The 26,436-nt window shown below is 46.0% G+C and overlaps 1 protein-coding gene and 1 long non-coding RNA gene across 8 annotated transcripts in view; one reads left to right on the plus strand and one right to left on the minus strand.

The window, feature by feature from the left end:
• The window catches only part of Ns3 (nucleostemin 3), a 249,272-nt gene that overhangs the window by 15,767 nt on the left and 207,069 nt on the right, over positions 1-26,436 (minus strand). For all 6 annotated transcript variants that reach the window (XM_077655667.1, XM_077655668.1, XM_077655672.1 and 3 more), the window contains one exon: positions 22,424-22,471. In XM_077655667.1, the coding sequence (XP_077511793.1) occupies positions 22,424-22,471 (48 nt within the window). The remainder of the gene's footprint in view (positions 1-22,423; positions 22,472-26,436) is intronic.
• On the plus strand, positions 1,062-25,569 carry LOC144122129 (uncharacterized). 2 transcript variants are annotated; one of them, XR_013312812.1, is made up of 3 exons: positions 1,062-3,507; positions 11,476-11,721; positions 24,387-25,569. It is a non-coding gene; the product is annotated as an uncharacterized LOC144122129 (long non-coding RNA). The 2 variants fall into 2 exon arrangements; XR_013312811.1 differs by lacking the exon at positions 1,062-3,507 and having other exon boundaries at positions 7,952-11,721.

The following is a 26,436-nucleotide window of genomic DNA, read 5'->3' on the forward strand; positions in this document are numbered from 1 at the left end:
GGATTTGAGCTCTTTCTTCCCTTTTTTCTTGCTTGGGCTGTTTTCTGAAAGGGTTTCAGCTTTCCTTTTTTGCTCGAGCTCATGGTGCGTGACGTTGAGCTGGCGCGCTGTTTGACAAGCTGCACAGCGTTCCCTACCATGACAAAGCGATCGACGGGGGTTAGCAAGACGGCCCACGCCATTGAGGAATTGGACAAAGGACCGCACCTGCACCATTCTATCACACAGTCATGGGTCGGGAGGAAACACCTGTTTGACCAGCGTTGCCAAACGCTTTAAGATAATCTGGCAACAGCTGTACACCCAGTGCGTCGTTTGCTCTTTTGGTTATCACTTGCTTATCACGTGCGCCGTCGCACCTCCTATACAGTGATGGCGGCCCCAATTTCGGAGGCTGCCACTGCTTGCTTGCTCGACGCTTGGTGTCGCTGCAGTTGAACCGGTCTCGACTCCCTAAAATCAAGTTCATCTAAACACGCACTGGTCGAGTTGGGTAGACCTCGCTCAGCCCGACCCCCTACTCAACTAGACATTATTGGTTCATGTAAACAGGGCTAACCAAGAACTTGCTTCCCGCCCTTTTAAGTTTTACCCAACTTTGACTTATTTCGTTGTGAAATTATAAGCAGTGAAGGAGGTGTGAAAGGAAGTAAATCTACTACAATTTATAATAAATATTGTCACGAGGCGGTGAAAATGCCATGAAAAAACAGACGAGCAGATTAACGCGGTATTGAAACAAGCTCTTTAATGGGCTGCTGCAGAATGGGCGTCTACACCCATACGCGGTCACTTGGCTTGTATTGTGTGTGGCGACGGCGGAGATTGTAGCATCGGGCGTAGGTTCGCTCTTGGTGTGTAATGCGTAGCCGAGCGACTCGTAGAGCTCCCGCACGCTGCAAGCAGGCGGCGACGTCAAGGTTGTCCTCACTGGTGACATTTGGCAGCATGGCGTCAAGCGTTGTCGTTGCTTCTTCGCCGTAAATGAGCCTAAAATGTGTCATATATGACTGGTCATCTCAACTGCGGTGTAGTAGACAAACATGACGTACGGAAGGAAGAAATCCCAGGTTCAATGTCGGCGACCATGGCGAGCTTGTCTGCAGTGGTTTTGTTCAAGCGCTGCGTGAGGCCGCTCATCTGTGGATGAAACACAGTCGTCGTCCGACGGCATCTATACTGTAGCGCACAATGGCTTGCGTTAGCCCCACAGTGAACGCAGTTCGTGTGTGTCACGCAGGACACAGTGAAAGAAGGAAAATACGCGCTGTAGTCACAATGGGTGTCCTAGGTGGTTTCTTGGTTATCGTCGTTTTTCGACGTTTCCTTCAATGGTCGCTTGAGCGACCGAGTGTTTTGTGCTTCGAGAATGTTACTGCGAAATGGCCCATTGTCTGACGCCCACATCCTTCTTTGCTGAATGGCTTCAGAGGGGTTAACTTTTTTGTGCTTCGGTCCCCCGAAATTTCGCCGCGTACCTACAGAAAGTTCTGGGCTCTATTCTTTGAACGCGCAAGAACGAATGCTTTCGTGTCGCTGTGTAGTTTACATACCTGGAGGGGGGATAGAACTGACCACCTTTTTAGGGGGGTGCTTAAGTGCTACCATCTATTGACAGAAAAAGTTCAAATCAGAGTTGTCTTGTTAAACGAAAAGTAAAGGCAACAACAGCAAAGACAATGCGAAATAAACACTGGCAGCGCAAACAATGAGAGCGCAAAAAGCTTTTCACTGAGGCCGCGTCGCCGAATCGGCGTCCACACTCGTACACGGCCACTAGGCTTGCATTGTGTGTGGGGACGGAGGAATACGCGGAATACGGAATAGCCGGCCAAAGTGCCGAAGGGGAGGTGTTCCCAAGGTGTGTCAAAAGATGACTCGCACTTATCTGTTCTGGCTATGGGAAACCAGCATAAACTGTATACCCCATCCTAGCTGTCACCTGTCATTGTAAGTGAATTTTCTCAGAAAAGATTCGAGGGAGCTTAAGGGGACCCAAACTCAAAAACGTATTTTTCGTTGGGTCAGCTGTGTGGTGGGTTACTGGAAAAAGGTCCATTCTCTGACCGCCACCCCTTGAGAGGGGTTATTCTTATTTCCAGCTTTGGCAGGATATACAAAGAAAGTTCTCGGCCCTACTTTGCTCGCGGAAGAACTACTACTTCCGTGAAGCGGTCAAGGGGGTGTCGCGGTAGAATTTACACACCTGGTGGTAGTTAAGTGCTGCCATATATCGACCGAAAAAGTTCAAATCTGAGTTGCCTCGTAGCTGGTGAGCCCTCTTAAGAGCAAAAAACCACTTGTGGTGGAGGTATCAGCTGTGACCCTGACTGCACTGGCCCTGCCTCAGCCTCACAATCTGCACTTTTAACATTCAAGTTAATTTGTCTTGTTGCAGATATGTGCCAGTGTTGCTGAGTCACTGCGTCCGCTTTTGGCTGTGTCCAGTTGCATAGATACTCATATTTTAAGCCTAGCACTCCAAACTTCTGAGTAGCCAAGAACTGTCGCAAGAAATAACGCAGCGGCTGCTCATGCTATAGCCGATCAGTGGTAAGAGCCTGGCACTTCCGGCAGCAGCAAAATGAACTGAGTCTTGAGAATTGGGTCACTGTAAGGAGCCAGCGCCACACTGCGGCTGGAGAAGATGCACGGGGTTGTGCACGAAAAAGAGGAGAAGCGGAAGCTAAACGTGCGAGAGAACATAAAGAACACGGTCGGTGACAGACATGTACCATATCTGCTGGCTCCCTGAGTTCCCAGGCTCGGGCCTCAGCCACAGACATCCAGGCTACCAGACCTGGACAGCCTGAGCCACCAGAACCAGAGATATTCTTACCTACTACCAAGATACCCGGCATGTTTAGGCACCGCGGGCTCCGTCCCTAACCTTAACCCAGGCCTCCCACTGATGCTGACTCCAGACCCGAACTGCTCCTTGCCCTATTCACCTTCATGCCCGCTGCCCCGATCAATTCCTCTCTTCCTGTAAGCTCTGCGGGAAACCGGGAGACTTTCTTCATGTCGTCCTCACATGTCCTACCTTCCCACACCCTCCATCCCAAACCACGGCCAAGTCATACTGGGAGACTCTCCTGGTCAGCTCCGCTGCTGCTGACCAGCGCCGGATAATTACCAATGCACTGAAGTGGACAGCCCTCCAAGGACTGTCCTTTGCCCTGTAATGGCAGCCCCCTAAGGGTTACCTCGCGCCATGTTAGGGGGTTTGCCCCCACTCTGTGTATTGCTTAGCAATAAATGTTTTCCACCACCACCACCAGATCCAGGTGCCTCTGTTCCCTTCCTGCCTTTCCCGTGGCCAGCAGTCTCCGGATACGGGCCGCCTCCATCTCTACCGCTGCTTCCTCGGGATAGGCCGTGCCTGGGTTCCACAGGTGTGACGGCTTCCTGCAGCAGCATTAAGGCCTGCCGTCGACCCCTATGCCTCCGTCTGGGCACCGACAGGAGCCCGGAGACTGCGCCGACGCCCCGCCACATGGATGGAAGGTAGGAGCGTCTCCTTTGAAACGGGGTGATGGCAGTTGCAACCATGCTCGGCTTTTTTTTCCTTTATCTAAAAATTTGCCATTTTCTTTAAATAAGTCTTCCTACACTTTTAACCTTATGTCACCTCTCTGCTTTTGAGCTACCAATCTTCCAATCGTTTTTTGCTGATTTCCACTGCAGATTTATTTACATGACTATTCTTATCTCTAAAGCCTAGGGCTCCAGGAAGAGTGACTGTGCCTGCAACGACATCAGAATGGATACCACCACATTTTAGTATGAGGTGTTCTATTGTTTCTACACCTCCTCGCCCGACGCACCACCTACCAGGCTCATCACTGGAACGCTGAAACCTGAGTGGACTTTTTTTTTTCTTTTTTCTTAAGCTCTCTCCTTCGCCTCTCACGAGCGTTTTTTTTTTGTTTTCCTGTTCTTGTGTCCTTAGGTCGTTTTCTCTCAGGACTTAAATTAGTTTTTTTTTTCCAAATGCCGCTTTATTTCTTTTACTTTGAAATGTACGTCAACTTGGCCTGCATTCTTTCCCTTCACAGCCATCAAAACCCCAGAAAAATTCTTCTCCCCATGCCTTCAGCAGCCAATCAGAAGTGAATGCTTGGAGATCTAGTCGGGCGGACCTATCCACCGCCAAAAATTTGGAGGGGGTAGAGGGATGGACTCCACACCACAGGCGGAAAAGGAGTACAAGATGAAATACAGTCAAACCAGCATATATTGAACACAAAAAAACACCTAAGAGTTTGATATAATGTGTAATTCGATATAAAAGTAGCAGTAAATTTAACAACATACCAGCATACTGAAATGGAAAAAATGTATTTCTATGATAGCCACTTAATGAGTGCGGATTACAGAGTAAAACAAGAGTGAATTTATTATGTTTCTTCATCTTCATTACCTCGGAGAAAACACATTTTTCAATATTACCGATGGACTCCGAACAGCTGACACCGCTGCCTTCTATCGATGCAAAATATCGAACAATCACGTTGAGCGCATGGTGCACGTAGGTACAAAGTCCTCATCACAATTCACATCAGTGGTGTCCTAGTTATCCGCGATATCGGCAATCATGTTTTCATCCACAAGCTCTCCCGCAGTCTCATTGCTTTTGTAAGCAGAGACAAATTAAGTCGCATATGGCTGCCCTATTACAAACAGCACCAGGAAATTCAGACAACTGGGTCCGTATTCCAAGTTTCTGTCATAATAAAAAGCATCATAATCTGCCGCAGAGGTCACACCTGATTGGTCGAAACGCCGGAAGTGGATGTGGTGGTTTGGATGTAGCGAAAAGGGTCGAAGAAACCGGACGGCCACGTCAAACACAGCGTACGCTGCGGAAGGATGGCCAACATGACGGCACGCCCTGAAGCAGATACTCTCGCTTCGAAGTGAACTCGTCAGTGTTTCTGAGTTTTTCGGCACGTGAATTAGCTATAACTCCATACGTAATTCTTGCTTTGTTTTATCTTGGCTGCAGCAGATTAGATAGACGATAAATTCGGCCCGTTTTTCATTTCCTTGGATGATTCGGTAGCTCCTAGGCCTAACGAGCACCGATTTATTGTAGAAATTGTTCTCTTCATTCAAACCGGATGGCGCCACTATCACCGGAGTCATCTCGTCTACGTATGTTGAATGACGTAACAAACAATAATGTCGCGCAGAATGCTTGCATTTCTGTAGTCAACTGCACGCAAATGTGCATTTTCTATTCTAGAACTGTCTATTAGCTGTTGAAGCGTCCTGCATCATGAGCATGTGTAATGCCAGGCAGCGTGAAAGTGCTCATGTGCACAGATGGTCAGTCTCCAGCGAAGCGCTGCTACACCGACCCGGTTGATATGCCATATGTGGTTTTTCGGCGTCCCTTAGTGTTCTTGATAGCCGCGGTGGTGTGGTTCTGCATTGAGCTCGCAAGTTAGCTTGCAAGCATCAGTGTGGGAGTGCGTGCACTTCGTACCATGGCAAACTTATGAAAACTTCGTCTGTGAAGTCACCCAATGCACATATGAAGAGAAGCACAGCAAGCTCATCCCTTTGATTTAAAGAAGGAAAAAACAACACGCTAAGGACGGGACAAAGTGAAAAGAGACATACACGCCGGTCTCCTTTCACTTTGTCCCGTCCTTAGCTCTTGGAATTTTTCTTATCATGCACCAACTGGCCCGGCTGATTCCCCTCTTGGACCTTTTATTTATGTGCTGCAGAAAAATTAAAAACCTAAACGCGGCATCTCGCGGTTCTTGCAGTGCCTGCATAAAAGAAACGAAAAACGTATATTACCGTACAACATGAACTGGTGGGCGAGTTGGTCAGACATGGTTCTTAAAAACCAGTGCTACGGCTGGAAGTCAAACAAGGAAGGGACTAAACACAGCCCTGAACTAACAACAGAATAGTTTTATTCAGGACACCAGGGCTTTTCAAGGTGCACGCTTTTTCAATTGACATCAAAGACCTGTATTACTCCATTCCTCATGACAAACTGTTAAAACGCATTAGTGAAGTCATAGACGATTATGGTGCTATTGCGTTTTAGAATGCATCTAGCATTTCTGTGGGAAACCTTTTAGAACTGACACAAACATACCTGGAGTCTACCTATGCAGAATGGGATGGGTGTTTTTCATCCAGAAGAAAGGGATATGCATAGGAGCATGTATTGTACCATCGCTCTCTGATTTGTATTTAGCAATGAATGAGAGGGCACTCGATGTTCGCCATAAGAGATCAAATGTTACAAAAGTGTTCCTCTTTGTAGATGATTACCTTATTGTACTTGAATGTGAACCGGCAAATCTTCCTGCAGAGGTGACTAAACTTTTTTCCCTTTTTGCAGACGTTCTTTCGCCACTGGAAATGACTCATGAATATTAAACAGCGTGCGCTAACAGGACGTACACAGGAAACTTGGAGACAGAGGAAAGAAGTGCAACTTCCAACTTTAATGACAGGAAAGGATGCCAGACGCTCTTTTATATCTGCTGGGGTGAGGGTGTGCGAAATGAATGACAGAGGCAAACAACTTCAAACAGCGGCAAAAAAAAAAAAAAAAACGTGGCGTAACAAACCTCACCATGCAGACCGAAAAGCTGAATGTAACAACAGGTGACCAAAGAGTGATAACGGTTGATATGAAGTGCAAAAACATGAGCAGATAATGGTTGATATGAAGTGCAAAAACATGAGCAGAGGAAACGTAAGGAACAACAGGAGGCATATGTAAAAGAAGAAACTTAAAAAGGCACATAAAGCGGCGTGTAAAAGGCACATAAAAAACAGTAAAAACGGAACACCATAGGGGAATGCAGAGTAAGAGAATAATGCTAAAAAAACATAAGAAAAGAACCTAGACGAAACCATCTAAAAAGGATAGTTCCTTTCTAGAAAGAATAGAAGGCGTGCTAACGCACTTGTCTTTTCTTTGGTCAATGTAAAAGGCCTCAATGACTTCTCTTTCAGTCTTGTCCGGTGCCTTGGCTAGGAACTTTGTTTTGTGGAACTTGGGACGGCAATCTTTACATTGGCTGCATAGGAAGGTTACCTCCTGTCTTGCTATTCAAGGTCACATTGTGCTTTCGGGCGCGCTCATTAAAACATTTTCCTGTTTGTCCCACGTAAACTCTGCCGCACGTCAAACGGATCTTGTACACCACATTGGCAGTACACTCTGTGAACTTTTTTTCATGTTTGATGAGACAGGACTTCTTAACTCGCTTACTGGAAACCATAGGGCATAGTTTTTCCAGCTTGCAGGGAGCTGAAAAAACCAGCTGCACCCCGTGTCTGGAAGCAACTTTTTTTAAATTGTGCGAAAAACCATGTAGGTAGGGTATGACCTGCAAAGGTTTCTATTGAAACTCTCGTTTGTCACCTGGATTCTTCAGTTTTTGAAGAAGGCCTTCAGACACACTGGTAATCAAGTGCGCTGGATAGCCTGCTGACAGAATTCTTCCAATCTGGCACTGGAAACTTTCACCTATCTTATGCGGGCAAGATTTGTCTATGGCTGATTTTAAGCAGAGGGACAATATGCCACGCTTAACTAGCTAGGAATGGGAACTATCATAAGCCAAAAGTGACTTTTTTGATCGTGGTTGATACATCCAACATACATGCTTGTAGGCGAAGGAAAGTTGCAGATCAAGAAACTGAAGACAATTGCTGTGTGCTCTTTCATGCGTAAATTTTAGACCTGACGACATAGAAATAAAGTCATTCAAAATTTTCGTGTCACAGACTCTGGGTCACACCCTGCCGGTACATTAATAAGCACTAGATAGTCATCCACGTATCTAAAGATACGAGAGACTGCCTTGTTACACAAGCTGCCCTCAAGTTTCCGGTCGAATGAGGCTAGAAACATTTCGCACAAGACGGGCGCTACTGAAGACCCTATACATATGCATATGACCGGAAACTTGAGGGCAGCTTGTGTAACAAGGCAGTCTCTCGTTTTTGAAGTGCTGCAAACTATTTTGTATCTATTCAGGTTAGTATATACTCAATCCGCAGGCCTGCACATGCCTTGCGCATTGATGTATTCGAGTTGCATATTGTTTATGACCAAAAGTGATGCGAATTTGTACCGTACAGTAATATTCTGCCGTGTATCTCAACTATACTCCTTTTTATGGTCGCAACATATCATGGTCACTATTCACAAAGAGTGTACACTGCTCGTTCGACTGCTGATTGAAGCTAGCTGGCAGAGTGAGATGCAACCATGCATAAACACGACTCAAACAATAAGAAAATTAGCTCTGTTGTCATACAGGTATATTGGCTATGAGACTTTGAGCTGTAACAAATACTCCTTCCCAAGTGTTATAACTTCGCTTGAATTAGAGCAACCTTAGTTTAAAACTAACCGTTTATTTCATTTTATTTAAACTTAACTCCTAGGAATGCACTCCTACTTAATTCCAACTTAAATTACTAATTAAACCACTGCCATCTGGTTTTGAGAACAACATCAAAAACAAACCTCAATAAGTTATTTGTGTTACAGAAAAAAGGCAATAATGCATGTAGCTGGAATCAGATTCATAGCCCACACCTGTCCTTCCTTCCTTGAATATAAAATTGTTATTCAATATTATATGCGAATATCCATGTCCAACATTCTTGAACAAAAATTTTGAATATTGGAAAAAAGTTAGGTACTAATACTGAAATACTGAAGGTAAGGAAATATTGAAGGCACTGTTAAACAAACTTTGAGAAAGTACGGAAATATAGACTGCTGTTCTATAGTCTTATCAGGATTAGAAAAAAACTAAACAGTCAGTATCGCATTTAGGTAATCGCCAATCAAACTGAATATACGAGGAGGAAAAAGAGAATTCAAGTTCAGTTAAATCCTTCGTGGCTTACAGCATACACCTACATACATTTTATGTGCCAGTACGCCACATGTGCAACTTGAATTCATTGCTTCCTACCACATTCATTGGTAACAGCTTCCGACGCCGCATACATTTTGAGAAAGGTCGTACATATGACTCAGCTCGAGAGGAACCTAAAATTTCGCCATGATGGGTGTCCATCCACCAATTATCACGTGCTTACATGTAAGCAACTCTGCCATGAACCACCATCTGCAGTGCCCTTTCATTGAGAATGTGCGACAATTGAGAACCGTGCGAAATAAATTTACCATAGTGCGAATCGTGGGTTTAAACAATTTTTATCCCTGCAATATGTACACTGTACTCATTTTCTTTTCTGAAACTTGAATATGACATCACTGAGCTGACATGATCAGCCTATGGAACTCGCCCGCTTTAAGAAATTATTTACGGGGTGATGTGCTACACCAAATATGTTATGTAGCGAAATTAGTGTTTTTCCTAGGCACCATCGATAATATTTGAAGGTATCGACGCAGCATACTGTCTTGAAAAGGTATATACGCATATGATTCACTAAGAGCCCAGGATTTCTACTGATCTGAGTGAACAACCACCTATAATCTTGCGTGCGTACTTCCAGAGCTGGTTTACTTTGGCTGGAACCATCACCTGTGGTTAGCCACTACTGAATATGCGCCACAAGTGATTACCAAGAGAACAAAATTGATCACAGTATAAGTCGTGCACTGATCCCCGCATTACCTGCCCTATAGTTCTTTTGATTCCTGAAATGGGAGGGTGACTTGTCGGTATTTTTTAACAGCCATTTGAACAACTAACCTCACTAGTTCTATCTCCATAACGTACATGCCTGTGTTGTTCCTCTGCTCATTTTTTTTTTTCCGAGGCGCTCGAAAGTGCGAAACCAGGCGCGTGCCACAAGCCGCCACAGATGCGAGTGGCCCGTGAACGGTAGGGTCACCGCGCCCCTAGCGGCGGTGGAGAGCGCGACTGCATGGAGAGCGTGAAAATGCATTCACACGGATCTGTTTACGACTGATGGGATTTATTCACTGCTGTGCGGCCACAGCTCACTATTCACAGTGCGTACCGCTCGATTAGCGATCGCAACTTTGGCGCTGTGTGGGCCCCTGCATCACCGCTCAGTGCGCACGGTGTGTACCGCATGATTAGCGATCGCGACTTTCGCGATGTGCGAGCCGCGCACCGCCGCTCAGTGCACGCGGTGCGTACCGCGCTATTAGCAATCGTCACGTCGGCGATGTGTGGGCAGCGCGAAGTGCTCGAGAGTGCGGTCGTGGCTCGCGTGTTCGTACCATCCGTAGAGGCGAGGGAGAGAGTTCGGAGCATCCGAAATTCTGCACATCGTACACAATGCACTCTGGCTGGGGAATTTCGCGAATTCGTATCATCGCGGAATTCGTATCAACCGAGTTCACATCACCGAGATTCTACTGTATAAACAAGCTCTGCAGAGGCACACAAAAGCTCCTTTGAGTGCACATCAGATTCCGAGCGCCATGAGTGCATCGATTCGCTTGTCCTGGAAATCGTACGCAGTTCCAAGGTGGCGATGCAAATGCTCCACGAGTGCGTCTGTTTGGGGGCAGTTCGTAGCCACGCTGCTTCGAGCAGTTTGAAGAGTTTTGTGAAAAGCGATGGAACGTTGTTGACCTCCTCACTGGCACTGGAGCCCAAGTGAGTGTCCTCCCAGCCACATTCTGTGCATTCACTGCAATGCAACCTACAAGAAGTGCACAGCCAACCTGGTACGGTCTCATTCCGGTGTGTGTTTTTGGGTGCTGACACCATCACTGGCACTGATTTTTAACCAAACGTGGTCTCCCCCATGTCAAGCCTTCTTGACTCCACAACTGCAGCCCATGTAGCACCCTCGTGTGCTAGACTTGCTCCGTTAGTGACCAACATGGGTGATAAGCCTCCTAAACTATAAAAGATCATGTAAAGGCTATCAATGACTTGACCACATCGCCATACACTAAACAAAGTGAAATGAAGTTGGATTTAAAGAACGTGCTTGAATCTGAAATGGAATCTGTCAAAACTTCCATGGGTTTTATCAATGAAAAGTTTGAAGAATTTAAAACTGAGACTGCCGAGCTCAGAAAGGCCCTTTCTGACGTTAAAAACAAAAACCAGGAGATGAAAAAGGAAAACAACCACCTCACAAATGAAGTGAAAAATCTCAGGTACGAATCAACTGAACTGCAGCAATACAGTATGAAATCAAAGGCATTCCTCAGGCACACGGTAAAAAGCTCATCTCAATGGTGCCGATGCTTTCAGCAGCAACGATTAGTTTCCTTTTAAAAGCAGCCGCGTGCCGCTTTCGCCATGCCAACACAATGCGAGGTGCGATTGTTGAAGGCGTCGAGAGGTCAGGCCAGCACAGTAAAATGGCGTAAAAATCGAAACTAATGACCTACACCGCGGTTAGATAGCGCCTCCTCTTGCTGGAAGCATGATAGTGATGCACTTGACGATAATGATCACAGCAGCAGCGGCAGTGAAGAGTGCAGCAGCTATAGGAATCTTTCTGCATTTGCAGGCCCCCTCCATGGATTGCATAGTTGACCACTTGCCACCATTATCAGCACATGTGCCGTCAGCAAACGTGCCATCAACAAGAGGGGCGGTGACCGTCATTTCCTGGAGATAGTGCGACGGTGCTTCTGCTGGTCGGCGCTAAAATCACCCTGGATTGCTTAAAAGGACCTGGATCCGAGAGCCGGTCATCACAGCAGCAGCGGCAGCGAAGAGTGCAGCAGCTATAGGAATCTTTCTGCATGTGCAGGTTAGTTCTTGGGACAGACGATCTTTGTTTCATCTGAAGTAGTCTGCTGTCGCTGCTGCTGCTGCTGGAGTCACGGTTTATTTATTATTGCTTTATTCTTTTGTTTGACCATTGAACATGCCAAACTGCGACGAACTCTCCAAAAGGATAGACGAATTACAATCAAAACTTGAAGTTGACATTGATAGACTTGTGGATAAGATTTTTGACAAGTTAGTATTGAAGTTTGAATCCTCAGGAAGAGATATTTTGAAAGTGAAGAGCCAGATCGACAGTTTCGAGTCCAGTGTGGTATCCCTAACACAGCACGTAGAGGAGTTGCGCAACGAGAATTCCCTCCTTGCAGCTGACAACCAGGTGCTGAAGTCTAGAAAGAGTGAGCTAGCAAGCAAGATTGGTGGTCTTGAACAGTATTCAAGAATGAATAATGTTGAAGTGAAAGGTGTTCCCTGCACACAAGGTGAAGATTGTGCAACCATCATACAAATGGTGACACCCGTTGACCTCGATGTGGCTCATCGTGTTCCCACTAAAAACGAAAATCAGAACATCCTGGCCCGCTTTTTCTCGAGAACCAAAAAAGCAGATTTTATGAGCAAAGTGCGGAAAGCTTGTCTTACCTTGTTCAAAATTGATATCGGGGCCTCTGAGGACAGTCCCTTTTTCTTTGTCAACGATCACCTGACTGCGGAAAACAAGGCATTGTTCTCTAAAGTTTTGTCGCTGAAGAAACAGAAAAAGCGGAAGTTCCTCTGGACGGACAACTGCATGATTAAGGCACGGAAAACGACAGACAGTACAGTGTGCCCCATCACTAATGAGTCCAACCTGTCACAAATAGTCTAAACCATTGGCCTCGGCTACTGTTGTTCCACAATGTCCTCCTATTTTTCGACCAATCAACTCAAAAACTTCTTATCGGATTCCACTCGCTCAGCAATTCATCTAAATGCAAGAAGTGTTAGAAAAAACTATGATGCTATTGTCAACGCTCTGTTTCCTAAACCATTTTCAATAATCGGAATTTCAGAGACATTGTTGAGTGAGCATGATAAAAATTTGTTCTCGTTGCCGTCATATGCTACAGAATTCTCCCACAGACAATTTTCTAAGCATGGTGGAGCTGCCTTATATATATATATATATATATATCTCATCACTTCGCTTATAAATGAAGAACTGACTTAGAATTGAACATGCCTCACTGTGAATCTGTTTGGGTTGAATTTGATTCCTTATTCCTAGACATCAATAATAGAAAATTAATATTTGCCTGTATTTATCGGTCACCGTCGTCACCAGTTTTCGATTTCTGTACCGTATTTCAAGAGAAACTAGGTATTCTCTCATGTGAGAATGCAAATGTCGTAATAGTAGGTGACATAAACATCAATCTCCTCGATGAATCTGCTCTAGATACTACAAACTACAGCAGCTCATTCCATAGCTTTGGTTTCGAGTGCATCATCACGGTTCCAACGCGATGCACCATTTCTGGTAGTAACACACTCATTGATCACGCTTTGACAAATTTATTATCCCTTCCAGAAGCTGGCGTCTTTGAAATAGACATCACAGATCATTTCCCGATATTCATGCGCTTTCCCAGTACAACTCCAAACCATAGCAGAGCGATATACAGTAAGATTGTCTTGGATAAAGAAAATTTCTTGACTGCAGTGGCTGAGGCTGACTGGCAGTCGATTATGTTATTGCATGATCCTCAAGAAGCTTATTCGTAGTTTTTATCGCTTCTGACCTCATTACTTCATTCCCACTCAGAAATAAGAAAGTGTAAAAAAAAACTAGCTTCGCCACAGAACCCTTGGCTCACAGAGAGCCTTTTTAAAGCAATGCACAAAAAAGAAAATCTGTACAAAAAACAAAAAGGCAGCCCTTCAACCTTCAACTTTTTGCTCGTTACAAGAAATATAAGAACACCTTGTCTGCATTATTATAAAGCAGCTGAAAGGACCTATTATGGACAAAAACTTCATGAGTGTGGCAACAATATGCAGAAAAAGTGAGAAATAGTTAATTCATTCTTAGGAAGAAACAATAAGTGCAAAGAAATAACTTTGATTCAACATAACAGTGTCGAGTACAGTAACCCAAAAGAAATTGCAACTGCTTTTAATTGTTTCTTTAATGAGAGCAACAAGCCTCCTAAGGAAGCTCTCCAACCCCCTTTATCCAGTCGCCTCCCCCACTCTTCTTTTCTTTCCAACCACACCACAGGAAATAAGTGACATAATCCGTAATTTGAAAATAACAGGTCCTGGCCTTGCTATTATACATCCTGTTCATATAAACATGACTGCACATCTAATTAGTGGCGTCCTATCACATATTGTGAACCTCATGTTTAAATCTGGTATTTTTTCTAGTTGGACTGAAGCGTGGAAAGATTATTCCGGTCTTTAAGAAGGGTGATAGTTCTTTAACGACAAATTATTTAATTTAACACATTCTTCCTTGTCTCAACAAAGTAATTGAAAAACTAATTGCAAATCATCTCGTTAAATATTTGAACAAATTTAATATATTATCGCCATGTCAGTATGGTTTTCGTTCTGGGTATTCTACTGAACTTGCTCTTATAGCTATTGCAGACAAATTAAGATTTGCCATTGAAGGAAAATTTGCAGGAGCCGTCTTCATACACTTGTCGAAAGCTTTTGACACCATTCATCATCCAATTTTGTTCACTAGGCCCCCCGTTACTATTGCTACAAAATTACTTGCAAAACAGATCACAAACTGTGACTATTTCAGATGTCTACTCTGATGTGTTTACGAACTTAGGTGTACCACAAGGCCCTATCCTGGGTCCCTTCTTATTTTTAATTTATATTAATACCTTACCAAAGTGCCTTGGTTCCTCCAACCCGCCTTTTTCACGACGCGACTGCGCATGCGCCCATACCCTGTGGGGTTTGACTTCGGGAGATAAGCACGTTCTCCCCACTCAATCGCGGCTGACACGGTTCAAAGCCGCCCGGACCCCACCCCGTGATCGCGTACGCTACCGAGCGCACGCCAACCACGGCGGGCCTTGCTCTGAGGGAACAAAGGAACGACACATTGGCTGACACAAACAGGCATTTATTGCTACAGAAACAATAACGCCAGCTAGCAACAAGGTACGCTAATGAATCGAGGTCGTCCGACTCACCAGCAAGGTTCCGAGCGAATGTTCGCCCGCGCTAGGGCAAGGGATATAAACTCCGCAGGCCGGACGGGACGAGTACGGGAACCTGTCTCCCCGTCGCTTCTTCGCCCCGCCGGCAAAGAGCGGAGCCGCGAGCGACACGTCCGCCCGGTGCCGACGATCCCAGCCCAGCCCTCTCTCCCACGCGCGAGCTTTGGCAGTCTCCCCCGCAGCGATGCTGGCGCCCTCTCTTGCCAGTTAATGTAACTCACAAGGGATTGCGCTCAGCCTCGAGGTGAGACCGCCGCTGCACGGTGCCTCGCGGGAAAGCAAACTCAGGGGGCTGCAGGGCAGGTCCCCACAACCCTGGCGGCGGTGTCGCGAAACATATTGGAAGGGTCGCGCGCTCCACTCGAGACCGGCCGTGGAAGTGTAAATAAACCAGCTTCTTACGCGGGGTGCGTTGCTGCAGCCGTCGGGCGTTCAGCGCGACGCATTTGGCGATGTATACGACATGTGTTGCATACGGCTGCAATGCCCAATATGTAAAGGGAAGCAAACTCGGATTTTTTCGCTTTCCGAATGCTTCCTGGGACCGCCTTCGACGCAAAGCGTGGATAAAAGCAGTTCACCGGCTCGACGAGCGTGGCCACCCTTGGGCACTGTCAAGCACGTCAACTGTGCGAGAATCACTTTGTGACAGGTACGGACGAGGTACTGCGTTTAAATGCATGTGCAGTCTATCACGAAAGGTTTTATTCATGGGCAGGAAGCCCTCGAATGTCCCCGCGGCATTTAGACTGCGTTCCGGCGCTTTTTGCTTTCTCAAGCAAGAAGGCCGAATGGGCAAGTGCTGTGAACCGCTTTCAACGCGCGATGGAGCGGACAACGAAAAAGAAGCTACGAGAGCATTCACGCATGGTGCTAAAATTTTGTCATATCTCCTATGGAAATTTCCTTGTTTATGCCACTACACCCTGGCCAATCCCCCCGTGTGTTCGCATCATATCCATGATGAAGAGCGCTGCGTGGTATCGCCGGAATGACTCAATGTGCGCTCCTCGCGCTCGTCTTTATGGACGAGCATGCTTTTTTAACCTATGCAGTGGTGTGCTGTGGGAAAATAAAGTGAAATTCTAGCATAGCTGCCATGTTGCGAGTACGCTTGTGCTTTTGTAGTTCGTGTAGCTATTCGGCAGCGCTTGAGCACGATTGCTTGTGAAAACCTGTCCCCAGATGTTTTCAGCACTGCTATGGCGTGCACGATGTAGTATCCACCTTTTAATGGATGGCAGGCATATACAGCGGAAAACGCCAACCTCACTGATCGGGGATATTTCACTGAACATTATGTTCCGAATGTAGCCTTCATCTTTGAAGCGGCGGCCCTTGCTCCTCTGGCGTTCGCATCGCATGCCGGTTGATCGGAGATACTGAAGAATTTGCTCTTCGGTGGGCACAGCAGCCTGCTTCAGACTTCGCACCCAGCCATCAGTCAACCCTAGAATCTTCCAGGTACCAGGTGCAGCCCAGGACACGCCATCGTTGACAGATTCCAACAAAACGTGCTCCGCAGCGGCACTCAGTCAGGGCGGGTTGAGCGCACAGTACCCTTCCAGTGAGCTTCCAGCATTGTACGCGAGGCGGCAGCACAGGAATATGAAAAAGGCGGACTGCATATTATATGCTGACGACCCCACAATTTTTAGCTCAGATGCAAGCGTTACTAATCTCGTATCAAAACATCATCATGATCTGCACAACCTTCTATCTTGGTGCAATCCGCACAGTTTGACCATCAATTCTAGCAAAATGAAGTTTGTTGTTTTCAGCTTGCATCAAAGCCAGTCATTTTCCATTCCTCCTGTCTGAATTGGTCAATATCTCATAGAGGCTAGCGATTTCACCTTATTTCTGGGAGTGCATTTGGACAGTAATCTAAAGTTTCATAAACACATAACCAATATAAAGAAGAAAATGGCATACGGTATGAGAATCCTTATTAAAGCCCGTCTATACTTTTCTAACAGCTAATTAATATCCTTACATTACGCATTTATACACCCACACATCAGTTACTGTATAGTATGCTCTGGAACCATGTATGCTACTCATTTAAAATAATTGCAGATAATTCAAAATAAAGCCATTTGTATACATACCTACAGTTCTTATTACATCGATTCAGCATTTATTCTTCAGGATCATAACCTCCTCTCTGTATCACAGCTTGCTAGATACTCTCTTGGCATTCTCATGTACAAATTTGTAAGCAATATAATCTCTCTTGCTCTCATACCACAGTGCTATGTTGAAAACGACAACATAACCCGGTTTGCACTCAATAACAATATTGTCCTGCCTAAAGTACACACCAATTATGGGAAACAGGCAATTCATCTATCATCAGTTGTTGTCTGGAACACTATACCATTAGAATTAAAGAATGCTCATTCAATCTTCATCTTTAAAGCATTTTTTTAACGAGCAATTCTTAGCTAAGAGCACTCATTGTGATTAATTAGTGCATAGCTAGCGCTATCTTAGAAAAGTCAGTATCCATGCCGCTACTAGCCGTGCCAGTAGCCAACCGTACACAAAAGAGGTCACAATTTTTACCTGTGTTGTGTCAGCCGTATCGGTGTGCGGCGTGGTGTTATCGCGATGGCACCAAGCAGGAGACGCCACTACAGTGCCGCTTTCAAGCGAAAAGTCGTGATAGCCGCAGAGGCATCGTCGAACCTTCAAGCCAGGCGGAACTTCGGCGTCGACGAGAAAAACATCCATCGTTGGAGGGGACAACGACAGCAGCTTTTTGCGTGCACCGCAACGAGGATGGCATTTAGCGGACCAAAGAAAGGCCGTCACCACGAAATCGAGACAGTTTTGGCCGACTTTGTTCGGACGCAGAGAGCAGCTGCCCTTCCAGTGACAACAGAAGTGCTCCAAGCGAAAGCTAGGGAACTTTCGAGGGAGCGAGGCCTAATGCCAAAGGATTTCAAAGCCAGCCGGGGCTGGCCTCAGAAATTCATGAAGCGCTTCGGCTTCAGCCTCCGACGTCACACTTCAATCACCCAGAAGCTGCCAAGCAATTTCGAAGAAAGACTGATAGCTTTTCAGCGCTACGTGCTGCGAAAGAGAGAAGTGGCAGGCTACAACCTTGGGCAAATTGGCAACGCCGACCAGACGGCTGTGTATTTTGATATGCCAGTGGCGTACACCATGAATGAAAAGGGTGCCAAGGAGGTGAAGGTGCGCTCTGCAGGCTACGAGAAGCAGCGTGCAACTGTGATGCTGTGCTGCACAGCTGATGGACATAAACTCCCTCCTTATATGATATTTAAAAGGAAGACACTGCCTGCTCGAGAAACTTTCCTAAGAAATGTCATTGTGCGGGCAAATGAGAACGGGTGGATGATGGGTGTGATGGTGGAAGAGTGGGTTAAGATTGTGTGGTGGCGGCGTCCAGGAGCCCTTCTGACAAAGAACTCGCTCCTTGTCGTCGACTCTTACCGTGGGCACTTGACCGACAATGTGAAGGCTGCGCTCACCCAAGCGAACACGGACCAGGCTGTCATACCAGGTGGCATGACGGGCCAGTTGCAGCCACTTGATGTCTACATCAACAAACCTTTCAGGGATCGTCTGCGGAAATATTACACGGACTGGTTGACTGATGAAGGCCACATGCTAACGGCAACGGAACGCATCAAACGTGCATCGCTATCGCAGCTGGCGGGCTGGGTAGCTGCAGCGTGGGAAGACATTCCAGGTACTTTGACCGTGCACGCTTTTAAAAAGTGCAGCATATCTAATGTGCTTGACTGTACCTACCGAAGATAGTGCACTGTTTGAAGGTGACAGTGACAAGGAACACAGCGACGAGTCTAGCAGCGAAGACGATGTTGCATGAGCTCTGCACGTTCAGATTCAATAAATGCTGTTTGCATTTTGTGAACACTGTCCTCGCTTTTTTTGTTCAGCTTACATTCGAGGTAATATATTTTTTTTTTTTTTTTGGCTTTGAACTTTAGGGTGTCGGCTTAGAATCGGGGTCGGCCTAGATTCGAGTAAATATGGTAGTTTCCTTTTCTTCTTGCATGTATTTTGCACTGCCTGCTAACCTTAGTTATAATTCAGTATGTTTCGCTGGTCTTTTGTAATAGCTTTTTAATAGTGTTTATTGCTCTCTCATGTGTCTGCTTTAAGTTGTACCCTATATGTATACAATTTCTCGTAATCATCTGATCTGTCGCAGCTGTTAAATGTTTTACACGATGCATTTGATTAGGAGGTCCCATTACAGTCTTTGACTTTGGGACCTCCTTCTCCATGATATGCTGTATGTATGTAAAATATTAACAAATAAAGACTGATTCTGATTCTGAAACAGCGGATTTTCGCGAAAAACTGTTTGGATCTGCATACAATACGAGGTGAAAATTTGACGTGCTAAAGCCTAGAAAAAAAAACCTCGTATTATATTAGGGTTTTTACAGTATTTGATTGCCACTTAGCTTGCAAACAAGAGAAGCATAGTGTGTGTAAAGAGGTTGCATACAGTTGTTTTATTTCGACAAAAGCACGGCGGCACATACTTATCACTATTGATGAGACTGCAAAAACAGGCTTTGAAAGCCACGGGGTTACCTCCATCTTACAATCGTGTCAATACGGTAGTTCTTACAATAACATCTCTGATGCAGTGCAAATCATGTCGTTGTGAGCTTTACGCGACTACAAAATATCTCTTTTTGTTAATATCATAAATGCCAACTACCCTCATCTCTTTGTACATTTGGTATAGCGCCCCAAACACTAGGCCAGCCAGTAATAGTAATTTTAATCTTTTATTTGTCACAATGTCTACGAAGAAAGGTGAATAAATTTACAGGAGTGAAAATTTGGAACTAGTTGCCAACTGAAATAAAACAAGCTGGGAATATGTGCAAGCGACATTTTCTTGGAATCGAAGCAAGGCTACAACATTCGTTTTCTTCAATATGTATGTAACGGCTGACCTACATGTTATTTGTATTCGACCGCTGATTAGTCTCACTGGATATCGGTCCAAATATCTGTGTACAAATTTTCTCTGTTGTCATTGAATGAAATTCGAGGAATGCAGACTTTTCACCCCATTGGTGACAACTTCAAAACCTCAACTTCTATGATAGGCAGGATAACAATTTTACCCTTACTGCATTCCCAGACGTTCAGACAAGCTAATGGCATGCATTTCAGCAAGTTCCCTCATGATGATGATGAGTTTCGCATGAAATTAAGGGGGGAGGCTGGTCTTAGAAAAAAATTTTTTTAATGAAGCCACAATAACAAAATCTTCAAGAAACATGTATTTTTGTGTGCTGATTCCAAATATGTGATTCAATTTTATGTAAAACAAGTCCTTGCACACTTATATAATAATGTTATGTAAGTTTATGCCAACAGCTTTCAATAAATTTTGCTGCAGGAAACTTGTTAAAACAGCAAGGCAGAAATTTGGGCGAGTTGGTAAGTGTTCATTTTCGCTCTCAGCGCAACACGAACGGGACACAAGACGAAGGACTAGCACAAACAGGCGCTGCCACATGCCATTCATTGGCTTGTCTTGACATCAACCTATGCAATAAGGGCAAAATTATTATCTTGCCTATCATAGAAGTTGAGTTACAGGGTTTTGGATTTGCAACAACACAAACAGGAAGAAAAGCTTGTATTCATGATGATTTCAAAATCCTATAACTCACCTTCTACAACAGGCAGCCTGATAATTTTACCTTTATTGCATAGCTTGATGTCAAGCGAAACCAATGGCATGCAATCTAACAAATTCCCTCCAGCAGAATTTCTCTCAAAACTTTCGGCAAAAAGTTCCATAACGTATTGCATAAGTGCACAAGGACTTATTGGACATAAAATTAAATTACATAGTGTATTTACACGATTGTAAGTCGACCTATTTTTCAAAATTTGAAAATCTGAAGTGGAGGGTGTCGACTTACTTAAAATTGAAACCAAACCATCGCACCATAAATAAAGGCGACACAAACGAAATATCAGGCATGCTACAGCGTGGTTGCATTTTTGCTGAGCGGCTCCGTCGCATCGCTCTTGGTGCTGGCCTTGAGCAGCTGCTATTTCAACGCGCAGAACCGGTATCCCCACCCCGCATGAGGCAGCCAATGATGGCTGTCGATAAGCAGCAAATCGGCACCAGCCCACTCCCCACACGTGGCCGCAGATTGCGTCTGCTGATAAAAAGTGGCGACACGAAAATGCATTCGCATTCGGCTCTAAATAGGCGTCATCCAAGTTTTTGTTTTGTTTACTTTCAACCGTGCACTCCGCACTTAAGGGAGTTGATGGAAGGGCCGCTGTTCCAATTGCGGCGGCACCTCCCTCGGAACCACAGCGGCACGGGGGAGTGTCGGTAGCCGACAGAAGAGCCGACGCCGCTGAAGCGTAGTTTCTCTTTGGCTCTGACGCATTCAACTGCTGCCGGCCATGTTTTACAAGTTTTTAATGTAGTGCTTCGTCACTCATCATTTATGCTTTGGGTCCGGTAAGCGACCAGCGCTCGGTTCACGGCTACATTCAAGATGGCTGTCATTCTTCACGCCGAAGAAATGAACTGCGTGCCGGGCCGCAAGTTCGACGTTTACAACGGGGCATGGCACCTGCTGCGAGGCAAAATTTTCAGCTGTTCCACACGATGTCGTGATGTGGCCGTTTGCAAAGTGCGGGATTTCGCTGCACGATGATGTTAGAACGACTGCGGGATCGCAGCAGTGATCCCGACGGCAGCGCTAGTGAGGACAATGGCGCAACTGTGGACGAGTAGTCCAGCGACTAATACATTTTCGTTTTGGAATGTGCCCGCAGGCGCTCCCACGCGTGGAAGCCGATAGCGGCTGGCGATAAGTGGAGGCCGCAGGATAGTGCTATCGCATTTTGTTATTAAAGGTCAAGTGTAAACGACCTCCAAGTTTTTTTTTTTTTTTTCATAAATGTGAAGTGGAGGGGGGTCGACTTACATTAGAGTCAAATTACAATCGTGTTACTATAGTTTTTGGAATCAGCATGCAAAAATACATGTTCCTTGAAGATTTCATAATTGTGACTTCTTAAACAAAAATTTATTTCTAAGACCCTCTTCCCCCCTTAAATGGCATATTTTGCATCAGCACGGAAAAAAACATGTGCCCTGAAAATTCCGCTGTTGTGAATATGACATTAAAAAAAAAAATTTTCAACACCAGCTTCCCTCTAAAAGAAAGAGGGCGATTTTCAAAAGAAATACTAGGCATTCTGGCACCTCCCATCACCCTAATTCCATGTGGCCATGGCAGAACGGTGTCGTCCTTCTCTTACAGGCATCAGCACAGACCTGCTCGTTGCTTGCCACAAAACCTACGACGGGCCAAGTTTCAAGACATTCCCCCACAAACACTTTAGCTGTGACAGAGTTGGCGTTGGGTTTCACTGCAGCTCAGGCGCACTGCATGACGAGTGTACGAGGTAAGGCATGCAGAAAGAGAGACAGCCCACCTTCTGGAAGAAGCCTCGGTCAATGTCCCTGCTTGTTGTTTTCTGCTCCTGTCGATGGAAAAGCAAATTTGCACAGCAGTCACACTTCTGGTACCACCATTTTCTACTCTCAAAAAGGGTGCGAGAAGAATACAATGGCACAAATCAACATCAAAGAACACTACTGAAAGAGGGAAGCAAATGACGTCAGTGATGGCTGCATAAGTTCAATGTCAATAAGGTCATTCCTGTCAGTTGCTGCTGTTCGGTAAAAAAATTACTTATAACCATTATTGCCTGGCCGAAATGGAGTTATTGTTAAACAATGCCTTTGCCTAGCAGCATATGCGGTTCTGAAGGAGATTATTTTGGAAAGGTCACTTTTATAGTGCCCTTTAATTAACTGAAATAAGAACCTAAGTTGGCTGAGAAGATTTCTTTGACGTTGATGGCAAGTTCATCATCATCATCAGCCTGACTACACCCACTGCAGGACAAAGGTCTCTTCAATGTCTCTGCAATTAACCCTGTCTTTTGCCAGCTGCGGCCACAGTATCCCCACAAACTTCTTAATCTCAACCGCCCACCTAATTTTCTGCCGCCTTCGCTATGCTTGCCTTCTCTTGGAATCCACTCAGTTACGCTTAAAGCGGTACAGACTCCTAACCTTTGGGTGAGTATTTTCGTTTGTAATGATGCATAAGGCGTTCTTATACATGGATTACCACCTGATATTCTCCTACGACCGCTAAATAATTTATAATCAAATTTGCTTTTTGTGATGTGGATATACAGTAGCCGATGGGTAATTCGGACATGTAGGATATTTCGGACCTCGATGAGGCACGACCAGTCACCACATAGAAGCGCATACATATCCGCGACGAATATTTCGGACTCCAAAAGTCCGAAAACTCGATTTTTCGAACTGACTTTAGTCGCCCGCGGGCCAGAATTGGCCATCTTATCGGCTTTTCGCCGGCGCAAAAGGTGCCATCTTGGATTGAGGTGGATTTATGCTGCAGTTGGATTGGCTTGACATACTTTCGGTACCTCATTGTTGCCTGTAGAGGTCCCTGCGCTCTCTGACACTTCGAGATGGCAGCCGGATTGTCATCGCCGTCAACTTGCTTTTGTCGTCGACGCTGTCGCGGGCAGTTATCGCTTGTTCCATACCGTCCATACGTTGAAAATTGGTTGTTGGGGGAAGGAAATTGTGCAGGTGCTATCTCACATCTCGGCGGGAAGGGATAAAGGAGGGACTGAGAGAAGAAAGGAAGAAAAAGGTGCCGTAATGGAGGGCTCCGGAATAATTTCGACCACCTAGGGATCTTTAACGTGCACTGACATCGCACAGCACACGGGCGCCTTTGTGTTTCGCCTCCATCGAAACACGGCCACCGCGGTCGGGTTCCACCACGGGTACTCCGGATCAGTAGCCGAGCGCTCTAACCACTAAGCCACTGTGGCGGATCTCATACGTTCGCCATTCGCCGTTTCGTCACTTAGGTTTCTCTGACCGTGTCGACCGAGTGGCGCTCAGTCTTCACGAAGTTACATCCGTTCGCCATTTTGTGATTGCGTCCTGCGGTTCCGCCGCTTTGAACGAAAAGTGCCTTATCTTTGCGTGTGTTTGACGAGCGGTGTGGTGCACACTTGGGTTGCGGACAACATCGCCCCGCCCGATCCTTCAAAGCGTGGGAATTATTCCAACTAAATGCAGTGACCTTGCAGTCTAGCGTGTACAGTGAAAGCACAACTTTGGCACAAATACAGGCGCACATGTCGCCAGCAAGAGAAATTTTCCACAAGGTAAAGTCAGTGACATATTTAAGCCGATTTCATCTCAATAAAGTGATTTTTTGTACTTCACGGATTTTTCGGACTGTTTGATTATTCAGACCATTTTTCGGACCCCTCCCCTTCGGTTCCGAAAAATCGGTCGGCGACTATATTACGCTTTTAATTCCCCCTGTTATTCCAGAAGTCCCCCAATGAAGCCGAATTGCCTGCTGATTGGAGGTTGCCACAAGTAGTACCTGTAGCGCCACCTTGTAGCGGCCGTAGCGGCTCACGCGAAGAGAAGGAAGAATGGGAAGCGCAAGCCACGTAGAACACTCGGGACCTTGGAGGCTGCCGCTCCGCTGCTGACTCTTCAACAGCCCCCAATAAATGTGGCCGCGGTCACCTTCCCGGACGACCACCACATTGTGGTGACCTCGGACAGCTCGAACGCCCTCCCAACCTGAGCGCCCCAGCTGTACCTTCGAGTTCCGCCCCCGCCATGGACCTACCGCAAAATGAGTGGCACCCGATCCTGCCCCAAGCCCTGTCCCGAGTACAGCTGTGGCCATTCCGCTCGCACAGCCCCATTGCATGGCTCGCGCAAGTAGAGGCCCAGCTATACATCAACAGCGTGTCGTCCCAGCTTTGGCGGTTCCTCCTCGTCAAATGGCACACTTTTTTATACGCAAGGAACACAATCAAATCAGGATCGATAAGCACGTGCACTGGTTAAAAATTTCTGTGGCGGTTAGAGCTGGGGAAGATCCCCCTTGAGAAGAGGTGGTGAGACCGGTAGTGGTGCCCTATGTACATAAGATGGCCCACAATTTAAAGAAGGTCGCAAGCAGGCATGGGGTGCTGCTTGTGTTTTCAGCCCCCCAAAAGCTCGGAAGCCTGTGCTCGCGTATCGAAAGAGTACGTGACGAGGAAAAAGGATGCGGCACTAAGCATGGGCGACCGTTTTTGAAGTGCGTAGGGGTGGTGTATGAAACTCCCCTCTCATGCGGTCACTCATACGTAGGACAAACCAGGCGCTGCGTCAATGACCGTATTAGGGAACATGAGAGAAATCTAGAGCAAAATAAAAAAGGACCAAATATACCCAAGCATATTAGGTCCTGCCTGTCACGCTCCTGTGAGGCATATTTTTCAGGGGCGAGGATTCTAGCTTCCAGTAAAGATACCAAAGCTCAGGAATTAATTGAAGCTTTTTTTATCGGAGAGAAAGGAAACATGTGCTTCAGTGATCCATCCGTATCTTTATATAAGGCGGAAAAGAAATTTTTAACCAGTGCACGTGCTTATCAATCCTGATTTGATTGTGTTCCTTGCGTATAAAAAAGTGTGTGTGATGTGCCTCCGAATAAAGCAGTTGTAAGTGGCGCTTTGTCCTGTTTCCTTCCTTGTGTTCTGTGTGTGTTCGCGCCTAGTACCAAAGATAGCAGGTATTAAATGGAATGTCATGGTGCGTAGTGAAGTTAGAAGGAGGGATCAAGCGTATACAGCGTTAAAGGGCGGGCATGTGCTTTGCTATCGTGGATTAGCGGACAGACGAGAACTAGATGTGAGATTCCTTGTCAATCAGGATATACCGTATTTACACAACTGCAAGTCAACCTATTTTTCAAAATTTGAAAATCCAAAGTGGGGGGGGGGGTTAACTTGCAATCAAAACGAAAACATCACACTATAAGCAATGGCGAGACAAACGAGCTATCGGGCATGCTGCACTATTTTTGCAATTTTGCTGCGTGGCTCCATCGCGTCGCTTTTTGTGCTGGCCTTGAGCAGCTGCTACGTCAACGCGCAGAACTGGCATCCCCTCCCCACGTGCACGGGCGGCGGCCGATGGCGGCTATCGATAAGCAGCAAACTGGCACCCCACATGGCTGCTGACTGCTGTTGCTGACAAGCGGCGGCGGCCCGATAACGCAATCACCTTCTACGGGAAGCTCAAGCGTCCAACAAGTTGTTGTATCCCGTACCGTTGGGGAACTGCCCGGTCCGACTGCCCGGAGCAGCCGGAGCACCACCACGTCAAGCACCCGCCACGTACATACTTCGACCAACTCTTCTTTTATTCCAGTTCAATGATGAATATATATACAGATGTGCGAGTCAGCTGACCAGATAGGGCGCATGCCTAGCGCCACCTAGTTTATACAAACATAACTACAGAATACAATACCACATTATTCCCCCTCAAAAGAGTTAGCAACTAACACTGGAAAAACACAATAAACACTCAA

Source organism: Amblyomma americanum, chromosome 2 (genome assembly GCF_052857255.1).
Source record: "Amblyomma americanum isolate KBUSLIRL-KWMA chromosome 2, ASM5285725v1, whole genome shotgun sequence".
NCBI classification, from domain to species: domain Eukaryota; kingdom Metazoa; phylum Arthropoda; class Arachnida; order Ixodida; family Ixodidae; genus Amblyomma; species Amblyomma americanum.